At 38.5% G+C, this 19,885-nt stretch overlaps 1 protein-coding gene across 5 annotated transcripts in view; it reads left to right on the top strand.

Annotated features, from left to right (window-relative positions):
* Positions 1-18,268, top strand: part of LOC125237938 (WD repeat and FYVE domain-containing protein 3) — a 50,684-nt gene extending 32,416 nt beyond the window's left edge. For all 5 annotated transcript variants that reach the window (XM_048145468.1, XM_048145365.1, XM_048145297.1 and 2 more), the window contains 13 exons: positions 2,506-2,633; positions 2,994-3,228; positions 3,561-3,787; positions 3,878-4,131; positions 4,245-4,487; positions 4,800-4,988; positions 5,228-5,495; positions 5,959-6,237; positions 6,523-6,714; positions 9,505-9,668; positions 11,114-11,215; positions 12,043-12,208; positions 16,017-18,268. In XM_048145468.1, coding sequence (XP_048001425.1) covers positions 2,506-2,633; positions 2,994-3,228; positions 3,561-3,787; positions 3,878-4,131; positions 4,245-4,487; positions 4,800-4,988; positions 5,228-5,495; positions 5,959-6,237; positions 6,523-6,714; positions 9,505-9,668; positions 11,114-11,215; positions 12,043-12,204 — 2,443 coding nt within the window. In that variant the 3' untranslated portion in view covers positions 12,205-12,208; positions 16,017-18,268. The remainder of the gene's footprint in view (positions 1-2,505; positions 2,634-2,993; positions 3,229-3,560; positions 3,788-3,877; positions 4,132-4,244; positions 4,488-4,799; positions 4,989-5,227; positions 5,496-5,958; positions 6,238-6,522; positions 6,715-9,504; positions 9,669-11,113; positions 11,216-12,042; positions 12,209-16,016) is intronic.
* The last annotated feature ends 1,617 nt before the right edge of the window (positions 18,269-19,885 follow it).

Here is a 19,885-nt window from a genome sequence, read left to right as displayed (position 1 = left end):
TTTTACGACACCCATGACGACTTTTGTGTCAAAGTGACAGTCAGCAATGTCAGATTCCACATTGGTCATTCATTTTGTAATCAGCACCCCCTAAAACCTATTTTACGACACCCATGACGACTTTTGTGTCAAAGTGACAGTCAGCAATGTCAGATTCCACATTGGTCATTAATTTTGGAATCAGCACCTCCTAAAACCTATTTTACGACACCCATGACGACTTTTGTGTCAAAGTGACAGTCAGCAATGTCAGATTGAACATTGGTCATTAATTTTGGAATCAGCACCCCCTAAAACCTATTTTACGACACCCATGACGACTTTTGTGTCAAAGTGACAGTCAGCAATGTCAGATTCCACATTGGTCATTAATTTTGGAATCAGCTCCCCCTAAAACCTATTTTACGACACCCATGACGACTTTTGTGTCAAAGTGACAGTCAGCAATGTCAGATTCCAAATTGGTCATTCATTTTGTAATCAGCACCCCCTAAAACCTATTTTACGACACCCATGACGACTTTTGTGTCAAAGTGACAGTCAGCAATGTCAGATTCCACATTGGTCATTAATTTTGGAATCAGCACCTCCTAAAACCTATTTTACGACACCCATGACGACTTTTGTGTCAAAGTGACAGTCAGCAATGTCAGATTCCACATTGGTCATTAATTTTGGAATCAGCACCCCCTAAAACCTATTTTACGACACCCATGACGACTTTTGTGTCAAAGTGACAGTCAGCAATGTCAGATTCCACATTGGTCATTAATTTTGGAATCAGCACCCCTAAAACCTATTTTACGACACCCATGATGACTTTTGTGTCAAAGTGACAGTCAGCAATCTGAGGTACTACATATTCGTAATCTGAAAGTAATCAAGTCAATAATTTCAGTTATTTTGAATCGACTATGATTCCGAATTATTGGTAATAGTAATGATTGTATAGATGATTAGTGATTCCTTTACATGTAATGGTAATTTACCGTTTCACTTGATTACATTACAAGTAATCTGACACCCAGTAGTGTCAGATTACAAAGTAAAATCAAGTAATCGTGTAATCCGGAATCGATTACGATTTCCCCATCTCTGGGTTTAGTTATATGGTTCATTGGTACTGGTGACCACCATCTGGCTCCATCATCAGACCCTGAGTACCACCTCTTGTCAAAGGTCTTGTTGAGACGAACCCAACGAGCCTAAACACGAAGTCGTTTACTTACATGGTTCACTGGTACTGGTGACCACCTTCTGGCTCCATCATCAGATCCCGAGTACCATCTTGATGTGTCTTATCATCTTGACCGTATTGTAATTTTCACATTTTTATCATCACAACGTTGTAATACTTTAACATTCAAACATAACAAAGTATTACAAAAGCAAATATTTACGGATCTAGGATCAAATTCGTTGTTCGCTGTTTACACACACACAATGCGAGGATAGCCCGTGTAGAAACAAGGCGTCCGACCCACACAACAATAAATATTCTCGACGTTTGCGATGAAAACTCGGAGACCAAAGCGACATACGTCTTACCTGCTCGAGCTCCGGCGCGGCACTGAAATCGCAGGCGTCCGTTGCCGGTAAAATAGCGACAGGAAGGCTAGTTTTCAAAAAATTGACAAAAAATCATGATAAAATATTATAACGACAAATGGATAACAGCAGTTTAAGCACATTGTGCAGATTATTTATATACTAAAATAACTTCGATAACATGTAGATTTTCGGAGAAATGATCACTTGTTTCGATGTATTTTCAAGACAAAATTGAGTTCGTTTTACTTTCAATTTCTCAATTTCAAAGGATTAAATGATAAATATTGTTTAATGGGCCTTAAGTACAAGATATTTGGAACTTAAATTTACCTCATTTATGAGAGTGATCTTATCAAATTGTACATAATAAGAGCTCCGAATTCTGTGCTTCACGCGGTTTTTCCTAAACGAGCATCAGAAAAACAATCATTACTAATTGAAAAAGCTTTTTTTTTTCATATGTTTTTTATTTAACCGACAGTTAATAAGATGTTCTAACTGAAACAAGTACTTTCACTGTCTTTTAGTATGAGTAAAGTGTACAATTTTGTCGATAAATATTGTGCATTTTACAATATATCGCCTTTTTTTGTCATAGCGCTCTTAAAGGGATAAGTTCGCCTTTGTACTTATAATAAGCTCTTTTTCCTGTGTGTTGTATTATTTTCTGGTACAATAAAGTGTTTTACTACTACTAATACTACTGTAACGGTTAAGGCCAGTTGCATCAACCACAGTTAATCGACACTTCAACGTCACTCTTCAGAAGTCTATGGAAATTTCCTTCCAGAAATAAAGTTAGCGAAGATTTGGTGCAACCTACCCTTAGTACTAAAGCATCTAGCCAATGCTGTATTTGTGTGATGTATATCTGGTTACGACGCTACGTGTGGTTTATGAGATAGTGCTCATTAGCCAAATCTGTTACAAAACCTATTTTAATTACCTTTTCAGAATGTTCCATTCGGTGAAGGAGGCCTGGAATTCCGCATCGCGTCACAACATGGCTGACGTCAAAGAGCTAATACCGGAGTTCTTCTATTTGCCAGAGTTCTTGCTCAACTCCAACAACTTTGACCTGGGTAAGTATCTCACTCGTGCTGCGGTAGTGATTTTTATAGTAAGGAGTTTTATGAGAGTCAATAATTATTAACATAATCGAAGCTGTTCCCACGAGCGGCTCATGATGTGCCATGTTATTGACAGACAAAGATGCCCAGTTATTTTAATACGGCCACGGACTTTAATTGTTGATCCACTTCTAGCTCATTTCGTACTGGAGATGTCATAGCTTAACTATGAAATATCAAAATTATTGTGACATCTAAGTGGCTCAACAATTAAAGTCGAGCACATATGCGTATCGAAGTCAGAAAACGTAATAAACAGTCATTTGTTATTTTTTAAAGTTCGAATTTTAAAGAAATACTATCTGACTACAGGTTCAAAACAGTCAGGCGTGGCCCTAGGCGACGTGGTCCTCCCGCCGTGGGCGCGCGGCTCGCCCCGCGAGTTCATCCGCCTGCACCGCGCGGCGCTGGAGTCGGACTACGTGTCGCACCGCCTGCACCACTGGATCGACCTCGTGTTCGGCTACAAGCAGCAGGGCCAGCCCGCAGTCGACGCCAACAACGTCTTCCACCACCTCTTCTATGAGGGCAACGTCGATATTTACAAGTATGTTAACGTATTAGAGTCGCACCAAACTGTCACATAGTGCCTTCCACTCTTAGGCTGGTTTTAGTGTCACGCAGACCGACTGCGCGGAGCGATCCGCACTGGACTAGGTAATACATATGTGTTAACGTCAGGGATCGTTTTGGAGTGGCCCGGACGGGTCCGCGCGGACAGTTTAACAGTGAGAGCACCTAGTCTATCAAGTTCTTGTATCCATTTCAGTGCTAAGAATGAATTTTTACTCTAAGACCTTAAAATTATTCCAAACTTCACAAATCGCTTCTCTCTATTGCACTCGCATACTTATTTCATAACTTATTTCTCTTTTTCAGCATCGACGATCCTCTAAAGAAAAACGCCACGATCGGTTTCATAAACAACTTTGGTCAGATACCAAAGCAGCTCTTCAAAAAAGCTCACCCCAGCAAAAAGATGTCTCAACGGAGCTCGACCATATTAGACCCGAACAATATAATCCCGTCACAAGGGATCACGCCGCCTGAAAAGTTGTTCTTCCACAATTTGGAGAATTTAAGACCTTCTCTACAACCTGTCAAAGGTATGAAATTAGGATATCTGTGTAGTATATTAAATCAGAAAACTTTGTAATTAAAACATGTATTATATAAATGTATCTACATATTTTCAGAGGTCAAAGGCCCAGTAGGCCAAATCCTGTACACCGACAAAGCCATACTTGCAGTGGAGCAAAATAAAGTCCTAATGCCGCCGTCGTACAACAAATACGTGGCGTGGGGCTTCGCGGACCATTCGCTACGCGTCGGCAACTATGACAACGACCGCGCTGTGTTCGTTTGTGAGACCGTGGCGCAGGCGTGCGGCGAGATCGTGACCTGTGTTTGTCCGAGTGCCAAGACCATAGTTACTGCGGGCACTAGCACGGTTAGTTACTCGTTCAGATACCTATGTAGTGTAGACGAGACGGCGCAATAAAACTGAAACATTAACATGTTTTAAATAGGTAATTGATATCATGAATCTCGAATTTATTACAGGTGGTAACAGTATGGCAATACTGGGCCCGGCGTCGTCGCTTAACAGTGAAAGTGTGTCTCTACGGGCACTCAGAAGCCGTAACATGCCTGGCCGCGAGCCCCGCCTACAATCTCGTGGTCAGCGGCAGCCGAGATGGTCAGGCTATAGTTTGGGACGTCGAGCGTGGCTCGTTCATAAGGCAACTCTCACCGACTATGCCATCCCCGCCGCCTGTCTCTGCACTAGCCATTGACGATCTTACGGTTAGTATCAAATACGGAAGGAAAAATCAGAATATGTACTATATAGAAATGACAGCGATTTTGTCCGTAAACTTCACGATATCCAAAGATGCAAGAATCCAAAGGTAACATATCCCAACTTCGAAATATGTTTGGCCGACGTTTCACGTACCGAATTTTCATTTGACCTAACGTGAGATAAAGGTATCCTATGCTAGGCTAGGTTATATTCATTGATTGGGTTAGGTTAGATTGGTAACCCCTTTAAAAAGTCTACTGTTAGCGCCGAATTTGTATATGTTTTGAGAAGATCTTTTTAATGTATTGTACCAGGGTGACATAGCAACGTGCAGCGGTAGCTACCTCTACGCATGGGACATTAACGGCACGCCGCTCGGCTCCGTGGACACCGGCGGCGGGCCCAAGAGCTCGCAACAGATCCTATGCTGCGCCTTTAGCGAGACTCGAGAATGGGACCCGCTCAACGTCATCATAACTGGCTCCACCGACGGCGTGGTGCGGGTGAGTAATTGACTAATTGTATACAAGTGCGGAAAAAAGGGAAATTCGAAACGAGTGGAGTGGAGTGGAGTTTTCAATCGACACGAGTTGCATATTTCTTACGTGGTGCTTGTTTGGTTGTCCCATCGATTTCCAAACTGTATCGACCTAAATCAACCCAAAGTAGAGACAAGAATTCACAAATCAATCTAGATTTTTGAATGTATCATGTCTAATTTTAAAAACTTTTTTTCTCACAGATGTGGTCCATCGACTACATACCAGAAACCGTTGAAGACCAACCACAAAGCACCGAAGCGATCAGTATAGAGCAGCCCACCAGTTCAATCGAAGCGAAAGACAAAGAGCACAGTTTGTCCGTACAAGAAAGCGAGGAGGCCAAGTCTGAGGGCGAGACGACCTTCGACGAGACGAAGAGCGAAGACCAACCGAGCAAGACGGAAGCGGCCATCAAGAGGGTCGAGGAGTTGGTGAAGCAGATGAGCTTGTCGCAAGATAATGATAACGGTTCGTACAATTCAGCATGCATTTGACACTTGGATAAGTTTTAAATTGATGTCCACTCCTAGTAACATTACGACCATAAGTCAGGACTTTGGGTGCGAATGTTTGGCTAAAAATAAGTAAAAATAAGAACCCATTGTGTGATTTGCCTGCAAAGTCGCTACCCACAGTATCGCTTACCATTAAGACGTTTTGACAACTTATTAATATTTCTACATCTTTCCAAAAAAGACTAGAAATTGAACGATTTTTTTTTATCACAGCAACACTTAACTGTTCTCATAGAAAAGTGTCAAAATAGTCTCCAAATGCAAAACGGTTTACATAGACGGTGGCGCCTCTATTATTTTATACTCTTTTTTTGCCAGGATGTATGCTCAGTTTGAGTTTGATACTTTGGTAATGGTAATTAAAATGTTTGAGCTGTACATTTTACAGTAAACTAATAAAAAATCTACTTCAACAGGAGAACTAGTCAAATCCGCATCCGAGAGCTCGCTCTCAGACGCATGCGAAACGACAAGTGCGAAGGAGTCCTCCCGGCGGCATGACGAAAAGGACACATGCAGCGACCAAGAGGCGCCCTACCAAGAACCCGTCGACTCGTGCGACGAGACTAAAGACTATGATAATGACAAGGACAACGATAAGGATACAGAGACGGAGAAGGAACACAGGAAGCTGCAGAAGCAGGGCAACGTCGTCATGCGCAGGAAATCTAAGGGGAATCCGCTGTTTAGAAAGAGTAAGTTCACTTTTGTAGGACGTTTACTTGTTAAAAATACGTGCAAGAACTATGTCTCTCGTCCAAATAATTTGAAGTGCGGTGTACGAGGCGTACAAGAAATAACACGAGTCTGCATTATTGTTTTGATCTTATTGCCTCGTCCTTGCTGTTGATTGTTGTCCAACTTTCATTACGAAATATTTGAAACCTCTTATTCCAGTTTCTTTAGATTACCTACTTCTTTATGACAAAGATTAAAAAAAAATCTTAATAGCATTTAAACAAAATAATATCATATTATAGGTGGCGGTAGCATAGGCGATTCTGCTGATTCTGGTTCCCTAGAGAGCGCACCGGGCCAGTCGACGGAGACGGAGGGTGTGAGCGGCGGGCTGCGAGCCAGCAAGTCCGACACCAGTCTCACGGACTCGTTTGTCGTCGTATCCGCGCCCGCCTCGCCCAAGCCCGACCGCGCCAAGCCCAGGCTAGATCCGGGTAAGCTTGTTAACTAATAGGCGAGACGACTAAAAAAAAACTAATTAGTCCGTCAGTTAGATTATCAAAGAATTTTAGACATGTATTTTTTCTTTTTTCGTAAACGAAAAATGACGACGGTACAGTGCGTTGAAGTTTTGCGTGACGTCACGCCTAGGTGCAATATTTACTTAGAAGTGACGTGACAAGCCCCCACTCCGGAACTTTGATGCTCTATATCTTATGTATTTTTTCATTAATTAGAAAAAGTGAAAAATATGTGTTCTGTATCTTTGGACGATCTAACTGACGGACTAAACAGAATGCAAAATGTATGTAGTCGTTATCCCTATTCTCTCGTAATAGCAATATAATATGTATACTATGGTAACGTCTATGGAATTATTGTAAAAATCCTACCTGGCTATTTCGCGTATTAGCTAAGAAATATTTTGCTCGGTGTTCATGGTAAAGACTTATTTATGTTATTTTTTCTACTCCCGTGTTGTTATTCGTCATTTACCGTGTCGTGCATAGATCGTTAAAACCCTACATAAAAGATGCCCGCCCCCGGCCGGCGCCCCGCGTACCCACGCATACGATATAGCTCTTACAGCATTGTTAGGTAGCCGTTAAGGGATATCGCGGGCCGCGGGGCGCCGGCCGGGGGCGGGCGGCGGCGCGGGGGAGTGCGAGCGACAGGGTGAGTGCAGAAACATTGCAGAGGACAAGTCAAAATACTTATAGGAAACAGTGCGAATTTCACGAAAGTTATTCTAGAAAACTATTCAAAAGTAAGTGCATGTAGTAGGGGGAAATTAGCTAAAATTACGGCATAATTAATGGAAGGTTTTTTTTAATTGAAATATGTACGTTATAGACTGAAGTTATTTTTCATCAACCCTCCCCACTCCTCCCCCCTCTGCGTCACCTCTCTACCCTCCCTTAAAGTGCCGAAAATGCGGTTTTTCTCGATTTCTGACAAAACCGTTGAAGATACAGAAAAAGCGCGTAGGAACGAAGTAATCCTTAATAAATTTACTACAAATCATTTATTAACACTTTGGTTCTAGCACTTATAGTTTTCGCGTGATCCGTCACGAAAGTTGGTCCTTTGCTGCAATTTTCTTTAATGAATGTTAAGTTTTCGCCCAAAATGCTTACGAAATCGTCGAAATTTGTCTGATATGACTAAAATATTGTAACCCATGACTAAAATAAAATTAAGGGGGAAAAATCACTACCATGGGTGGAATTTCCAATATGTCTTGGAATTCCAGTAACTATTTAAGACGTCATATTTTCACGGTAGTAGTCGCTAGGAGTACCATTGATCCATATAGTATATCGATGACTGGGGATGAGCTTTTGGTAGCTGTTGGTAGAGCCCTGGAGTTTCAATCCAGAAGCCGTGAGTTCAAGTTCCACCCATGGTAGTGATTTTTCCCCCTGAAATTCATTTTCAGTTTATAATATTTTAGTAATATCAAACAGATTTCGTAAGCAATTTGGGAGAAAACTTAACATTCACTAAAGAAAATTGCAGCAAAGGACCAACTTTCGTGATGGATCACGCGAAAACTGTAAGTGCTAGAACCAAAGTGTTAATGAATGATTTGTAGTAAATTTATTAAGGATTACTTTGTTCCTACACGCTTTTTCTGTATCTTCAACGGTTTTGTCAGAAATCGCGAAAAACCATATTTTCGGCTATTTAAGGGGGGGGAAGAGGGGTGACGCAGAGGGGGGAGAGATGGGGAGGGTTGATAAAAAATAACTTCGGCCTATAATGTACATATCCCAACCAAAAAAAATCTTCCATTAATTATGCCAACATTTTCATACATAACTTTCCAGAAGCAACGGGCTAATGGTCGTAGAAAAAGTATTGTATGCAACGGTGTTTAACTGAGTCAAAAAATACTCGTGGCGTCTTAATAACAATTTTCATCACATTTGCTGTTTAAAGGTAACATTACGTCTACGTGTACTGAAGCATAATGTACTATTTTATTCCCAAGGGAATAATGGATTTAGTTTTAAAAGTGAATACAATCCGTACAATACTTCAGGCAAAGGATGTTTCAATCTGCCAAGGATTTTTATTGCACAAACAAAATTTGTCTATTAAAGCTATAAAAGACATTAAATACGGTATTAAAAATGCATTTTATTTATGTTTTACAATTCTCTCAGTGTGATTTGCATTTATTTCGTAAATTTAACTGAGATAAATTGTTATAATTTATAATCTGACAACATGCTCTCTACTCGCGCTTGACCGCGTGCGTACGCGAGGCACCCACCGTTGCCTAGCAACGGAGAGTACAACAGATAAAAATATTGAAATGAATGGAAAATAAGTGAAATTTTAGTTCAATCATATGATTTATCTGCTTTTTTGAACATTGCATTTAATTTATACGCAGTATTTTCGAGTTTGTTTTCGTTCAAAAAGTGTTTGTTATCAAAAACAATGGATTTAATATGAATAATTTGATGTAAATCAAGATACACTACCGGTCGCAACGCCGCCGGTTGAAGGGTTTGCCTTATGACTGTTTCCTCTGTATTTTTCTCTCAAATGTGATGAAAAACATTGTGTGTAACTCGGGGAGTATGAATATTACTAACTCGAGTCTTTAAATCGCTCCGGCAAGCCGTCGCGATTTAACTTACTCTCGTTAGTAATATTCAACTTCCTCCCCTTGTTGCACAATGTACTATTTCGGCTTCGCCTCAAATTGTTACCCACGCCACTCGTCTTTTTTGACCTCCTTTAAACGCCTGTTGTATAAAATACTATTACAGAATGCGAAACAGCAATAAAATGGCAACGACGACTGATACTCCGCGGCAAGCTGACGATGCACACGGCGTACGAGCGGCGCGACAACGCGTGCCCCGCGTCCGTCACCGCCGTGGCCGCCGCGCGCTCCGGCCGCGGACTCGCCGTCGGCGACGCCAGAGGACGGGTAACCCTCATATTTAATCTACATAGTTGTAGGTAACTTGCCTCCTAGTCAAATCAGCTTCTTTTTAAGAACTGTCAAAACGAATTTGAACGACTTGCTAATCCATACTAATATTATAAATGGGAAAGTGTGTGTGTCTGTCTGTTTGTCCGTCTTTCACGGCAAAACGGGGCGACGAATTGACGTGATTTTTTAAGTGGAGATAGTTGAAGGGATGGAAAGTGACATAGGCTACTTTTTGTCTCTTTCTAACGCGAGCGAAGCCGCGGGCAAAAGCTAGTAAGGAATAATCATGAAATCGAATTGAGTGACGTCACGGTCAATGAAGTTACTTAATATATTTCTACCGGACTTGTTAAATAGAAATTCGTTTTAAAAATAACTTCTGTCCATGTTTTTATAATAATTATCTGATGCTTTATTTTGTGCATGATATAACATATTTTATTAACCGACTTCAAAAAAGGAGGAGGTTCTCAATTCGACTGAATGTTTTTTTTTTTTTTTTTTTTTTTTATGTATGTATGTTCCTCGATATCTCCGAGAATTGTGGACCGATTTTCAAAATTTTTTTTTTGACCGAACGGGTATAACCCCGAGATGGTCCCATTGGCACCAAGTCAGGGTCTGATGATGGGATCCTGGAGAAATCGAGGGAACTCTTCAAATGTTATAGGTACATGTAATGTTTTCAGTGTATTTTTCAAAGGTAAACCAGTATTTACGCCTGATGGTAATAATTTTATGTGGCTGAGCTGATGATGGAAGGTCAACTCCTCAATGGTTAGGAGTTAAAGGATAATTCTTTCACTAGTGTACATGTATTCGGACTGATACATATAATATCAATAGGAACCACTAAAAATCAACAAATAAATAAACTTTTTTAACAAAAAATAAAACCGCCTTCAAAAATAAGCGCGTTACAAAACACGGAGAAACTAAAAAGCAAAAAATAATAAACCTTTGAATTCAGATTTCTTATCGTATTGCAATAATCTAAACATCCAAATTATAAACAAATCAATTATTTTTGGAGTCGGTGCCAGCCTGCGTATGAGTTGGGTGGGGCAAACAGGCAATAGCAAGGCGACGAACAGGTCTGGTACCGACTGCAAAAATAATTGATTTGTTTATAATTTGGATGTTTAGATTATTGCAATACGATAAGAAATCTGAATTCAAAGGTTTATTATTTTTTGCTTTTTAGTTTCTCCGTGTTTTGTAACGCGCTTATTTTTGAAGGCGGTTTTATTTTTTAAGAACAGTCAAGTTTCCTATTGTACAGAATACGAGACGATAGTATGATAGCGGCGACGACAGACCCTTTCTTTTTTGTAATGTTAACGAACGCTACCTATATAAGCAATACTTTGTTTTGAACTTTATCTATTTATTTAATTCGTTTACTAGTGCTGTAATTGATAACTTTACTATTTTGGCAGATATTCCGCTGGTCGGCGCCAGACATGTCTAGCGCGACGAAAGGCGGCCCGGCAGATCACTGGATTCGCGACGACACCGCACCTTACTGCACTCAATGTCAGGTACGTTACATTGCACTAAAAAAATGAGTGATAAGTGAAGTGATACTATAAATTCATGTTGGGCATGAGTATCTCATGTTTAGTCAATTTTGAAACCTGTCAACGATAGATAAACTTATGTTACTTAGATAAAAATATGTTGTGAATATTTCAAAGAGCATATTGCTCCTTATGCCCAATTCTCTTCTTCCTCGTTCCCTCAATGCTGAGGATCGCGACCACAAGTAGCATGTCTCCATTGAATGCGGTCATAAGCCATGTGGACTGCACGGTATAGGCTGCCGCCAGTCGACTTCTGCAGACAGTCAGACCATCTCTTACGAGCCCCACCTCAAGCGCGTTTACCATTCATTCGCCCCAAGATGATACACTTCTCTCCATATTATGCCCTATTAACACTTTCGCAATCAAGAATCTGGCTTGATGGGCACTCGTAAACTTTGTTCAGATGCCGAAGAACCCGCCGGGCGGGTCCTCGCCATACAAGCGGACGGTTATAAATTACGATCGGTTTCTGACGTAGTGCGCCATTTTTTGTCCGATATGTATATGGATTTTTGCAACTACAGATTCAAGATTCAATAGTTTATTCATGGTAAACACATAATTATCTACATAAGTATTACATAAATTTTACAATTAATATTAAAAAAAAGTATGACGGGTTTACCACGAAATGGTCCCGCCTCAGCATAGATGCTGACCTCCTGGGTATGCTGAGACGGGACCATTCATCAGCGCTGATCTTCCCTACGGTTGTTATGTTGGTACGACTACTGCATGTGTTGACCGCATCTCAGGGTTAAGATCGATGTCGCGTTCTCCAGGTGCGGTTCACGGCGCTGGAGAGGCGGCACCACTGCCGCGAGTGCGGCGCGGTGTTCTGCGGCCGCTGCTCGCGCTACGAGGCGCCCGTGCGCCGCCTGCGCGCGCTGCGCCCCGTGCGCGTGTGCCAGCGCTGCCACGACGCCATACAGGCCAAGCAGTAGCGCGGTGAGTACCCACACTGCTATGACAATACAAATCAGGGATGTAACGGATGTGGTTTTAACGGAACCGGAAGCGGAAGCGGAAGTTTCGAATTTAGTTTAACGGAAGCAGAAGCGGAACCGGAACCAGAAGCGGAAGTTATAGATGTTAAAAACGAAATGAAAAAACCGGCCAAGAGCGTGTCGGGCCACGCTCAGTGTAGGGTTCCGTAGTTTTCCGTATTTTTCTCAAAAACTACTGAACCTATCAAGTTCAAAACAATTTTCCTAGAAAGCTTTTATAAAGGTCTACTTTTGTGATTATTTTCATATTTTTTAAACGTATGGTTCAAAAGTTAGAGGGGGGGGGACGCACTTTTTTTCCTTTAGGAGCGATTATTTCCGAAAATATTAATATTATCAAAAAACGATCTTAGTAAACCCTTATTCATTTTTAAATACCTATCCAACAATATATCACACGTTGGGGTTGGAATGAAAAAAAATATCAGCCCCCACTTTACATGTAGGGGGGGGTACCCCAATAAAACATTTTTTTCCATTTTTTTTTGCACTTTGTTGGCGTGATTGATATACATATTGGTACCAAATTTCAGCTTTCTAGTGCTTACGGTTACTGAGATTATCCGCGGACGGACGGACGGACGGACGGACGGACGGACGGACGGACGGACAGACAGACATGGCGAAACTATAAGGGTTCCTAGTTGACTACGGAACCCTAAAAATACCACATAGGTATAACATAAACCAAAACTACTTAAATTACCTAGAACCTTTAGGTGTTTACTGTTCAGCCTGTAATCAGCAGTTTGTAATCAGCCTTTAGGCCCACTTAGGTTTTAAAAACGAAAAGAAAAGTTACCTGATATTTTATCTTAAGTATATCATTCATTACAATCCAAAAATTTAAATCACCTTGAACTTTAAGATGTTTAGTTGTTTAGGTAATCACTAAAAATCACATAAGAATCCTTTTAAACCTTTATTATGCCGTAAAAGGTTTTAGAAACGAAAAGAAAACTTACTCGTAGGTAGTATAATACAATCCAAAACTAACCAGTAAAAATTATATGTGTAATTGTTAGCACACAAATAAATTTTTAAATTAAATGGAGTGATTATAAAAGAAGTAAACTGTATTTAATAAACAAAAGCTTAGCAGCTTTATCTCACGGCAGTTTGCTTCTAAGGGGATCGTAGATAAGCCCTGCACCACTGAATAGTTGTTCACTCGCTACTAACTAGGTGGACAGGACAAAATAAATATTGGCGCGCAATGGAATGAAGCGATTGATGTTTAGTATCGCAGCACGTGGCAAGCGGAGAGATGAGTGAATGACAGGTATAGACCTGTTGGTCTTTGATGTACGCCGCTCATGTCCCACCGTCGCGCTAAATTCCGACATCCGCTATAACTTCCGTTTGAAAAATAACAGAACCGGAACAGAAGCGGATGTGTAAAACAAAACGGAAGTTCCGCAGAAACGGAAGCAGAAGCAGAGCTCCGTTACATCCCTGCTTCAAATTAAGTTTAACCACGATAGAATACTGTGACTGAAAATTCTTACAAGAACAACCTGTAACTACAATTAAGTATTCTTGCAAATAAATGATTGATTGATTGATTGATTGATTGATTGATAGGCTAGTATCCTACTAGTCAAATCAGCTTCTTTTTAAAAACTGTCAAAACGATTTCCTTATATGGAATTACTATGAAATACTGAGGAGTGACGTCACGGTCAATTCATTTACTTTACACCGTGTTTCCGGTATCAGTCAAAACCTCAGACACCCCAACTGATTTTTATTTTTTTGAACTCATCTAGAGTATTCATCTTTTAATCTGATGGTTACTTTTTTTTAAATTGAATTTTTAATTTTCTGTACAGCTCTACTTGACTTTTAGCTCTACACTCAATAAAATAATTGCTAACTACCATCATAAACCATAAAACTATTTATTTGTGTACGTTACTGCAACGACATAAGGTTTATCAATAGACAGCTAAGATGTCACTGTAAAACACTTTAAAGCTTTGTCACAGTAAACTTCAAATTGGACATGTAATCGCAGTAAGCAAATTTAAACCCAATATTCAAAATGACAAGGTTGTTATTAGGTACGAGTTCAATTTGTTATGACTTATGATAAATATTAAGATTAAACTGACAAACAATGTCAAACTCGTAGCGGAAAAAATAATCGTCCAAGTAACCAGCCAGTATTTAACCCCCAAATACTGAAAAAGGTAAACAACCTCTAGCAATGCGATATACACAATGTTGCATTACGAATACAATAGAATAGGCACGTAAAAAAAAACTAATATTACTAATTTAAATAAAAATATTACCCCCATCAAGATATAGCTCAATCGATTCTACTCTCGATTCTGAACAAACGGTTTTCAGGTTTTTAGTGTTAAGTGAAACACGGTGTATATCTTTCTCTTTGACTTATTAAGTAGAAATTATGTTTAAACATAACTACTGTCCATATTTTTCTTTTAATTATGTGGTGCTTTATTTCGTGCACTGCATAAAATATTTTATTTTTCCCCTCACTAGCTCGGAAACACGTGTTTTGTCCTTTAATACCAGCGGGTAAAAATGCATTTTATCCACTAGTGGGTAAAGTAATTTGACCTTGAATAAAGTCAAATTAACTGCTTTAAAATTGATAAAAGTAGGTGAATCTAGTAATAAAGATGATTTACCACCTGTGGAACTACTGGAAGCAGTGATAAACGCATTTTTTGCGTTGTAGTTTCCTCTCTATAGTGAGGGGAAAAGTTTTGTGTTACACTCGGGTGCAAATGTATTTTACTTCTCGTGTGTTAAAAAACTCGCAAGTTCAGGATTCTATTCTTGAACCACTCGCGTGAGGGGAAAAGTTTTGTGTTACACTCGGGTGCAAATGTATTTTACTTCTCGTGTGTTAAAAAACTCGCAAGTTCAGGATTCTATTCTTGAACCACTCGCGTGAGGGGAAAAGTTTTGTGTTACACTCGGGTGCAAATGTATTTTACTTCTCGTGTGTTAAAAAACTCGCAAGTTCAGGATTCTATTCTTGAACCACTCGCTTCGCTCGTGGTTCAACTATAGAATCCTTTCACTTGCTCGTTTTTCAATTCCACACTCGGCGTTAAAATAGAACTTTGCCCCCTTGTATAACAAATAACTATTAAGTATAGGAAACTAGCCTATTATGTTTAAACCTAGTCCCCATTTTCCTTCTTGGATATTTATTTATTAAGTAATTTAAGTATTCTGCCCGATAAGACATCACAGTGATGTTTACAACTCACATTTTATTTAACCATTATGTATTTCAATAATTTATCTACTTAAAATATAATTACAATATTTTAAGTGGGTTACTCACGTTTTTAATCAAGTCGAAATAACGCTCGACATATTTCGATCCGTCATGACATGAGCAACCACGCGCGCATAGCTCTGGCTCGCAGTACGCGCCGCGCATTCGACGAGTGAAGGCGGGGTCGTTACTCTTTGAAACAGATCCTCGAAAATGGATCGAAACATGACGTGTTTGAGTCACGGGAGTTTTATAGTTCGAACTACTTAAAATAATTCAAAAGCGAAGGTGTCTTGAGGCACACTAATAATAGACCAGGCAGGCAATCATGGTCGCGCGATAAATGATATAACATCAACACTATTTGTAAGTGCGATAGGGACGGCCTGATGTTTTATTGCTTATCGCGCGACCATGCTATCGGTGCAGAAATGTATACTTCATTGTATAAGAAATATAAGAATTCATTATATTATTCTCGTTTTAGGTTCCACGGACCATGCACTTCTTGTGGAAAGCTCCGTGACACAGCAAAGAATATTCAGTATTTTGTAAAATGTCTACCTATTGAAATATTTGCTTAACTCATACATGCACTATGTAGATAAGGTAACAGTGGTATTTAAGGTTTTTGTGTGTAAATGTTTTCGCAAACATTTATTTATAACTCCCCAGCAAAGTTATAGTTAACCGTGTAACCAGATTATTACAAAATACTAATGCCATGTTGAAGTGTTAATATTATTGATAGCAAAGATTTTTTGACTTGAAATTCAACCAATTATGGGTCATCTTAAATATTTGACTAAACTGAAATGAAGGTTTAAAAAAAAATCTGACAAATCGTTTGGTTACTAAACTCTGTCAAACAAGTCTGTCAGTAAATAAGAACAAAGAAAACTATAGGTATCCTTTTCATTAGCATCCTAAAGAAAAGGATGCATATAGTTTTCTTTGTTCGTATTTACTGACAAACTTGTTTGACAGAGTATAGGGTTCCTTATTTTTGTCATGATTTAACTGCACAAAAGTAAGGTGACAGAAAGGAATAGCCCACATCTTAAAGACACATCCAATCATCCAATCAATGATGTTTATAGCAATTCAACAAGGCATACATCATTCGTTGTCAAGATTAATATGCATTATTTTTTGTGGACTAAAGTTGTACAATGTCTGATAATGCAAAAAGGAACACTGAAAAAGTTGAAAGATTCAGTGTCAGGTGCGGAATAAATCATAATACCTGATTTTCTGAACCATCTAGTCAAATATTATTTAGTATTATAAATTATGTACTTTTTAGAGACTTCGAAGAATGACAACATTGTGAACCTTAGGCACTGGTCCCACCGCAAACTAGTAAGCTATGAGCTATCGGCTATAAAAACGAACAAAAGATAAGCACTCTCGTGCAAATAAAAGAGACACGGCGATATTGATAGTTCACCGCTGGGCGAGTAACTATAAACATCACCGTGTCTCTTTTATTTACACGGGAGTGATTATCTTTTGTTCGTTTTTATAGCTCATAGTTTACTAGCTCGAGGTGGGACCCGTGCCTTAGGGGCTCACCACGTTTATCGCGACCTGATACAAAGTATAATTAGTAGCGAAGGTGAAGGGAACCGCTCGTTTTTAATTTAACTCATTAAAAAATGTATATCATTCCTAGACTTTCATATTCATACATTTGGATTTGTTCGACCAGGAATTCTTATCTGAAAATATAAAGATGATTCCTGAATTCAGCTAGTCTATAAATCCACGGGGAGATAACGGACCGTCAATATTTATTATAGAAACATATTTAAGATTGAAATTGATGTTATCTTCTTGAGTAGCAGAGTTTATATGTGTATGTATACAATGTACTTGGTCGTACATTAGCAGTTCTTTTGAATATTACCATCATCCAGTTTTCTTTGTACATTAGTCAAACATTGATTAGTAATATGATAAGATTTCAAGAATATTCTTTTTTGGTGCTTTTTATGCATTATTTATACAACTTAATCAGTATTAGTATTGTAAAAAAATATTGGTAATATATTTTATTTATTTAATGTTTTTATTAGATCTCAGATGAGTTTGTCGAATATTTATTGTACCTATACAGTATACACGTAATTAGCTTTAAGATTGTTTTCCTTTGTTGTAAAGTGTTTGATATTCATGTAGCCTCGCTCAGTCTAAGATTGTGATAATTTTTACTTTTAATTTATACTCATGAATATTATTATAAAAGGAATGATCAGAAAACATACTATTACTTTTTGGCAACTGTTTTCTGTTATTGCTTTATTGGCTTCTCTTTGCTTTTTGAATCTAATAAGATGATTTAAACTTCCATAATTTATACTAACCTGCCTACTTATAAAAAATATCTCATAACCTATCAATTATCATTTATATGGATTAGTCTAGTCACAATCACACAATGTATAAGGATTTTATATGAAGTAAAAAGGCTTGAGTAACAGTCAATTTAACTTAATACCTACGCAATTTTATACTCTATGCATTTTCAACATTCCTAAGGTGAAAAATAGATTGCGTTTATTAAAATTACTTTTCTGTCATAATAAGTTTATTACAAAGTATATAAGGTTATGAAAATAAGCACTATCTTGAAATACTGTATTCGGTGTTATTAAGAGTACTACTAATCACTTACAAATGTCATAAACTGATACCATAGTAATATAGCTTGCAAAATCAATGTCAATATATAATTATTGTAATTATTGTGTTGTGTATTAGTCAATAGCACTTCTATGTATGGTTTACAAAATAGTTAATGTTTCAATGGTAGCTTTCTATACTTGTAAAAAGTTATGATAACCGAGAATAAACAATTTGTGTGAAACAACAGCTTCAACAAATGATATAAGCCGGTAGTTACGGTCTCGCATTTAGCAACACGACTAGAATTGTTAGAGTATTAGAGGTAGGCGGGCTGTATTGTATAGAAGAATAATTTACAGACAATATATAGTAATGTTGTTTAGGTAGTACGTAGGCACTGAAGTTTATGGCGTTGACTAATGTATTCATGTATAAATGAATAAAGTGATGCAGCAAACAAACATGACTTTTCATAAATAAACCTCGCCCTAGTACGATAGTACTATAACTATATGGCTGGGTGCACGATGACAACAGCACCTAGCGATTACAACTACGGCGGACTTTGAAACGCCAAATGGGTTTCTGTCAATACGAAGAGTAAGTAAATAAACAAATCATTTTAATGAAATAGCATAATGTTTAATTCGATCATATAAATTTATAGTGTCGATACTTAGACTAAATATGTACCTACTAGAGAGTTGATATTTTCACAGATTATGTATTTCTGTTGCCGCTATAACAACAAATACTAAAAACAAAATAAAATCTGTAAAACCGGCAACAATATTTATTTCGATAAATACAACCCAAATAGTAGATTGTGTCTCAGAGGGGAGCAAAATGATAAATTTACGGCGAGGGCGTACATTGAATCCTAAAGGTAGCGGAGGATTATATAATAGAATCCGGAGCGTAGCGAGGGATTCTAAAATGGAATCCTGAGCGTAATGAGGGATTCCGAGAGGATCGTCGCTTGGGATCCCGAGGGAATCTTGAATTAAAATATAACGCTATTAAAGTACATACGAGACAAAGTGATGAAATCTGCCATTTCAAGTTTGCTACACGTATTTTAAAAATATACAGTCAGATATATCGCAACGTACGAGTTACTCAAAGATATCAGAAAACGTGTGAGTGTATGTTCAGATATTTTTGAACATCTTGTTCGTTGCCATATATCTGATGGCTACTGTACACTGCCTACCTACTTTTTCGTCAATAGGCACATGTATAAGAAAACGCATGTAAGTAGATGTAAATAAAATAATAGCGACTCCGTACCTTTTTGTTCCATGAAAATCCTTTATTTTGCAATTAATTAAATTTATTCTAAAACACGAAATTGCATCGAGTTTATACATAATTTGTCAATACATTTGAATTACTTACGTAAAAAAACTTATCCCACTGTCTTTCTTGTGTTTTTTTGTGCTATTTTTACAATTCTTAACCGAGCACGACGACATTGTCATTCGACGCCGGTCGGTGAATGACTATGACTAAGTCACCAACTCTATACTTTTTCGTAAGATCTAGAGTTTGACTGTAGCCATTTTTTTCGCCTGACTGTGTATCTAGTACTATAATACATCAATCGAGGGTTTACTGGTGAAACCCGATATGTTGAGCAAACTGGTTTTTGAAATTCAAACTATGTGCAATTTCCACAATGTTGTTATTTCAAGGACAAATTATCTCGACTTATCGGGTTTCACCAGT

Source organism: Leguminivora glycinivorella, chromosome 1 (genome assembly GCF_023078275.1).
Source record: "Leguminivora glycinivorella isolate SPB_JAAS2020 chromosome 1, LegGlyc_1.1, whole genome shotgun sequence".
In the NCBI taxonomy this organism is placed as follows: Eukaryota; Metazoa; Arthropoda; class Insecta; order Lepidoptera; family Tortricidae; genus Leguminivora; species Leguminivora glycinivorella.
This window is presented reverse-complemented; position numbering and strand designations above follow the sequence as displayed.